Source organism: Ictidomys tridecemlineatus, chromosome 4, assembly GCF_052094955.1.
Source record: "Ictidomys tridecemlineatus isolate mIctTri1 chromosome 4, mIctTri1.hap1, whole genome shotgun sequence".
Classification (NCBI taxonomy): Eukaryota; Metazoa; Chordata; class Mammalia; order Rodentia; family Sciuridae; genus Ictidomys; species Ictidomys tridecemlineatus.
In genome coordinates this window covers 15,117,496-15,124,371 of record NC_135480.1, presented here as the reverse complement: position 1 = coordinate 15,124,371, position 6,876 = coordinate 15,117,496, and the positions used below count along the sequence as shown (strand labels likewise).

Genomic DNA, 6,876 nt, shown 5'->3' with positions numbered 1-6,876 from the left:
TATGAGAGGTATGACAATCAGTGGATTAATCCGCTGATAGAGATTAACCGGATAATGACTATAGGCAGGTAAAACGTGACTAGAAGAAGTAGGTCACTGGAGGCATGCCTTTGGGGCGTATATTTCGTTGCTGGTGAGCAGAGTTCTCTCTGCTTTCTGATTGCCATGTCTTGAGGTGCTTTCCTCTGCAACTCCCCTCCGCCATGATGTTCTGTCTCATTTTGGTTCCAGGCTCTGGAGTCTGCTATCTATGGACTGAGACCTCTGAAACTGGGAGCCAAAATAAATTTTTTCTTCTCTACATTTTTCTTATCAGGTCTTTTTGGCCAGAGCTTCAGAAATAAGCTCACTAAACCACTGAAATTCTGGATCAAAGGGAAGTATTTATTTAGTTTCACTAATATTTTCCAATTTGTCTCCAACATGAGATAATATACCTTTCCAGCAGAAATACATGAGGCCCTGCAGCTCCACATCCTGACCACAACTTGGTATTTTCAATTTATAAGCATAAAATTATATTTAAATGAAGTATTCATATATGGTTATCTAATTCTAGTGAGTGGTGCATCATTTCCTGTTTCCATTGACCATTTAGGTTTCACTTTCTATAATTCTCTGTCTTTCATGAAGATTTTCTTTTGATTGATTTATAGAAATTATTTAGATACACTAGATGCTAATCCTGTGACATTTAGTCAGTATCATTTTTCTCTTTTATGAGGTTGATAATTTTTATTTTTAATGTAGTTGATTTTCAATGTTTTATGATTTGTGCTCTTTAAAATTTATCTGTATATCTAAGCCATAGATATTCTGCTCTTCTACTCTGGAAGCTTTCAAATCTACACCCTAATTCCATTGAAACCGATTTTTGCAAAAAGCAAAGAAGGACTACAATATTATTTTTTTTAATGTTATGAAAGTTTATAGCCCCACATTTTTCATGGATCAACTTGCTACTACTGTCTTCAGACATTAAGTTTCCATGACTGATGGATCTCTTCATTGATTCATTTTCTCAGCACTATGGATACAAGTCTACCTTCACACCCATACCAGACTGTCTTTATTATTGCTGCTTTGTAATAACTTCCCCCATGTCTGATAAGACAAAGTTCACATCTTGTTTTCCTTTAAAATTATCTTAGCTATTCTGGGATCTATTCTCTTCCCTGTAAAATTTAAACAGATTAATCAGGGTATATATAAATTTTCCTCAAGCAAGCTAGGTGCAGTGGTACATGCCTGTACTCCCAACGACTGACTCAGTAGAAACAGAATTGAAAGTTTTGAGGACAGCTGGGTACTGGGGGTATAACAGTGATAAAGTACCCCTATGTTCAATCCCCAATACCAAAAGAAAAAAGAAAGAAATGATGGAAGAGAAACAAAGGAAGGAAGGAAGGAAGGAAGGAAGGAAGGAAGGAAGGAAGGAAGGAAGGAAGGAGGAAAGAAAAAAGAAAAGGTCCCTAATCAAACACTGAACCAAACTCTTAGCTCTAAAATTTTTAAATAAATTTTTTCCTGTTTATGGTAAATAGAAACATAATTGATAGTTGACATCAATTCTAGGATTACTAAAAATTCTTTATGGTTTTCTATGGAGACAATCACACCATCCAAAAATAAAAATAGTTGTGGTTCTTTATATCATGATAATTTCATTTATTTTGCATTTTCGTTTTCCTTGGTGAGGACTTCAGGAAGTATTGAGTAGATTCAGTCGTCTCAGGTATGCTAGCCTTATCCCTACATTTACAGGTACAGCTTCTTCTGTCTTATGGTAATAAGCATGTTTAGCACAGCAATGGACCAGATAATCTTTACCAAGTTAATACTCTTCCCTTCCATTTCCATTTTTCTAATACTCTATTAGAATTTTACCAAATAATTTTACATCTATGAGAAGATCATCTGACTGTCCTTTTTTTCTATGTTAATATGCCCAATTATATAATAAATTTTCCAGTGGTTAAAAAAAATACTCATTCCCGGGAAAAATGTAACATGGTTTTTATTGCAAATGGCGGGGGAAAAGCCTTTCTCCCTACTCTTGGTGTTTGTTTCCTATTAAAGGAGTTTAATTTATGTAGTCAAGGCCTCATCTCTCCATGTCAAGCTCCCCATTCCTTTCCTGGAGAGGAGGAACACACATTTAATTGATGACTCTGACAACACACTGGCAAGCCCTGCTCTGTCCTTATCCTCTTGGTAGCAACCACCCTGCTAAATCCCAGGTGCCTGAGCCCCAAAGGCACTCTCCTACCAGGTGAAAGACATAACCAGTCATTCCTGCCAAGACTAAGTGTGTCAGCCTGCCTGCTTACCATGTTTATGAGCAACACGCAACTTGCTTAATAAACCCAAAGTTCTCATTCAGGTGCTTAAAGGTGATATTAAGGTCTCATAGATTCACTTTCTTTTACTTCTTAACTGATTAAAAACCCCTGGAAGGAAAAAAAAACAGCTATTTATCAAAGACCCCTTGGTCCAGAACAATCATTTATTTAATAATACATGGCTGGATTGGGTGAGTACACACTTTTTAAGATGTGCACATCTATATTCACAATGAGTGATGTTCTAATTTTATTTTCTTATGTTTTATTTATTTTGCTGTCAAAGGTATATGAGCCTCATGAGACAAGCTAGAAAATGTTCTCTTGAAATTTGAGGGGAAATTTTTACATAATATTAGAATCAGTTATTCCATAAGTGCTTAATGGGTCCTCACTGAAACATAGTTGATTCCAGTGGTTTGGTAAGTAGACTTTAAAATATAAAGTCAAATTATTCAGTGGTTTTAAAATATTTAAGTATTTGTAACATACACACTGACATCGACTGAATACCAACAATCTCTGTATTTTTGGATTTATTTTATAAAAATAAATATTGAGGAAATTCCAAAACCATTTATCTAATTCTATGTATAATACACAGTACTGTGATTCAATAAACATGATGGAATACTAATCCACCATAAGAAAAAAAATAAGTTTTATTATTGTACTTGTATCTATTGGAGAAAGGAAATGGAGAAAGAAAAGGACTTCCTTCAATTTTTTTTCCAAAGACCAACTATAAGTCAAAAAATATCAATTATTACTTCAAGTTTAATAATTCCTAATCTAGAAAAGATATAACAAAAAAGAGATGACAGAATGTTTAACAATCTTTGTCAAATTAACAACTAACAAGGTGGTGGAATGTGATGAACATCATTATCCAAAGTACATCTATGAAGACACAAATTGGTGTAATATACTTTATATACAACCAGAGATATGAAAAAATGTGCTCTATATGTGTAATATGAATTGTAATGCATTCTGCTGTCATATATAAAAAATCAATTAAAAAAAAGAATCTGAGCAATAAAAGTTGGAAATTTTTAAAAAACTAACAAGGGACTCATATCTAGGATTTTTTTAAGTCAATTTTTTTAATGTCCAATAGAAATATTTGTAAAACTATACGAATAAGCAATTCACAGAAAATTAGAATGCTTGAGTTCTAGGGAAAAATATTAAATCATTATCAAATTTATTAGTAATTGGAGGAAAAATATAAATGAGATTTTGGAGATTTTTTAAGCAGTTCACTTGTTTCCAATAAACACGATGTAGACAAGCTTACCAGTATAGTCTTGGTAATAATGACTGGTCATGTCCTTTATGCATAGGAAAGTACCTCTGTTGTATGCAGCAGGCTGCATACACATGTTTTACTGATAAAAAGAAAAAGCAGTAAAAAATAATGTTCACTAGGAATGAGGATATGGGAACAACCCCACATCTGGGAAGACTGTACACTGGTACATGAGCAATGGCAAGAGATCTGGCAATCCTTGGTCAAGTTAAATGTGTGCATAGTACCCTCAATTCAAAAAACTTTTCACCAAGAATATGTCCCATAAAAATTTTCACTCTGAGCTATTTGTCTTAGGGAGAAGTTATAAGCAATCTTCTCTCTATCACTAGGGGAACACAGAAATAAAATATGAAGGATAAATACTATAGACATAGCTACTCAAAGTGTGGTCCATGGAACAGCATCAGACTTTAGACTGTGCAGCACCACTCCATGGTAATATGAGTACAGGAAGTTAAATCGAGCATTTAAATCAATGATAGAATTTTGACAATGCTAAAATATTTTTAATCTCTTTTTACAAATTTTTTGGAACAACAGATTGAGAATTTTTTAAAGCATGTAAACACTTGACATACTTGGTTAAATACTTTCATGACCATGAGTCATGATGGCCAGAGCAGAGTTGGTAAGAAATGGAAAAGGTAAATTAAGAATGTAGAAATAAGTTGGGATCGGGCTGGAGTTATGGCTCAGCGGTAGAGTGCTCACCTAGCACGTGTAAGACTCTGGGTTTGATCCTCAGCAACAGAAAGAAAGAAAGAAACAGAGAGAGAGGAAGGAAGGAAGGAAGGAAGGAAGGAAGGAAGGAAGGAAGGAAGGAAGGAAGGAAGGAAGGAAGGAAGGAAGGAAGGAAGGAAGGAAGGAAGGAAGGAAGGAAGGAAGGAAGGAAGGAAGGAAGGAAGGAAGGAAGGGAAGGAAGGTAGGTAGGTATTGAGTACAAACTAAACTAAGAAAGAAAGAAAGAAAGAAAGAGAGAGAGAGAGAGAGAGAGAGAGAGAGAGAAAGAAAGAAAGAAAGAAAGAAAGAAAGAAAGAAAGAAAGAAAGAAAGAAAGAAAGAAAGAAAGAAAGAAAGAAAGAAAGAAAGAAAGAAAGAAGTTGGGATAAGATTACATAGAAATTTCAAGGAGAAGTTAAGATTTTTAGATAGAAAGTTAGTATTTAATTAAATTGAGATACTTTGACTTTTCAAAAAAGCAAAACTAAAGTATGTTTTACATTTTGTTAATTGATATATTTATAAAATGCCAATCAGTCTGTCACCTAGGAACATCACTATTGCTTCATGTCAATTTCTCAAAACTGTAGATAAAATTATCCAAGTCGAATGTCAAGTTTTAGTTGATAAAGTCAGAGTCAATTACGTTAACAGAAAGTATTCTCTGGCTTATTATGAAACCAAATATTACCTTACCATTTCCAGTTCTTGAATAAGTTAAAGGATCATAATCATCTTACCTATCTCTGCTCTTCTTTCTTCATAACTTTTCAGCTGTCTTATCTACTCTAGCCATGGAACAGAACAACAGTACTGAAGTGACTGAATTCATTCTCTTGGGATTTGCAGGTCAACACAAGTCCCGGCACATCCTCTTCATAGTATTTCTAGTGATCTATGTGGTCACCTTAGTGGGCAATGTCGGGATGATCCTACTCATCAAGATCCACTCCTCCCTCCACACTCCTATGTACTTTTTCCTCCAACACTTGGCCATTATTGATCTCTGTTACACCTCTGCCATCACTCCCAAGATGCTACAGAACTTCATAGGGATAAAGCAGTCCATCTCTTTTGTGGGATGTCTGGTACAATTACTGGTCTATGGTACTTTTGCCACAAGTGACTGCTACATTCTGGCTGCAATGGCAGTGGACCGTTATGTGGCCATCTGTGACCCACTGCACTATCCAGTTGTCATGTCCCAGAGACTCCGCATTCAGCTGCTGCTGGGTTCATATTTCATGGGTTTCCTGAATGCCTCTGTAAACACAGGTTTTACTTTCTCATTGAACTTTTGCAAATCCAATGCAATTAACCACTTTTTCTGTGATGCACCTCCAATCCTTGCCCTGTCATGCTCCAGTATCCACGTCAGCATCATGCTGCTGACTGTCTTTGTGGGGTTTAACTTGACATTCACTGTGCTGGTCGTCATCTTTTCCTACACATACATCCTGGCTGCCATCTTGAGGATATCTTCTGCAGCAGGCAGGAAGAAAGCCTTCTCCACATGTGCTTCCCACCTGACAGCAGTCACCATTTTCTATGGGACTCTCTCGTACATGTACCTACACCACCATACCAGTGAGTCTCAAGAGCAGGAAAAAGTGTCTTCTGTGTTTTATGGCATAATTATCCCCATGTTAAACCCCTTGATATATAGCTTGAGAAACCAAGATGTGATAGAAGCTATAAGAAAGACAGCAAACAAGTGCTTATAACTTGAATTGAGATTTCTAGCTCAGCTTGGTTTGTAAAGCAAACCAAAAATGCTCCCTTATTTCTCAACCTCAGAAAATGTGGCAAATGCTGGTGAGGCACAAAGTCATTACTTTATTATATCAATAGCATTTTTTATTGATTTAAAAAAAAATAAAATGACAGCGGAATGCATTACAATTCTTATTGCACATATACGGCACAATTTTTCATATCTCTGGTTGTATATAAAGTATGTTGACACCAATTCGTGTCTTCATACATGTTCTTTGGATAATGATGCCCATCACATTCCACCAAAAGGTGTAGAAAAACATCTCAAATGATTAAATAAATTAACTTCTAATTAATGTGTTTTAAAAGGCATCTGAACAGATGCCTTTGATACAGCTTTTGTACATTTTTTAAAAATATTTTTTAGTTGTACATGGACTGAGTTTCTTTATTTTGTTTATTTACTTTTGTACTTTTTTGTGGTGCTGAGGATCGAACCCACTGCCTCACCTGTGGGAGGCAAGTGCTTTACCGCTGAGCCACATGCCAGGCACCAGCTTTTGTACATTTTGATGAACGTTTTTTAAGTACCTTCCATTTAAAAAGAAAAGTTAAGTCAATCTAAGATAAATGCATAATCAATGTTGTCTTTGTACTTTGTACTTTGTACAGAGCATATACTCATCAGAGCAAAAATGAAAAGATGTTCTCTTAAAGTATTCTTACTCATATTTCTGAATGGCTAATCAATTTACTATTGTAAAATAAAATTTATATTGTAAAT

General features: G+C 35.2%; 1 protein-coding gene across 1 annotated transcript; it reads left to right on the top strand.

The window, feature by feature from the left end:
- Positions 1 to 5,170: 5,170 nt before the first annotated feature.
- LOC101976073 (olfactory receptor 5AK3) lies at positions 5,171 to 6,149 on the top strand. The gene has a single exon (XM_005331680.2). It carries the CDS (start codon positions 5,171 to 5,173, stop codon positions 6,098 to 6,100), a length of 930 nt encoding a protein of 309 aa, XP_005331737.2. The 3' UTR covers positions 6,101 to 6,149.
- Positions 6,150 to 6,876: the final 727 nt, after the last annotated feature.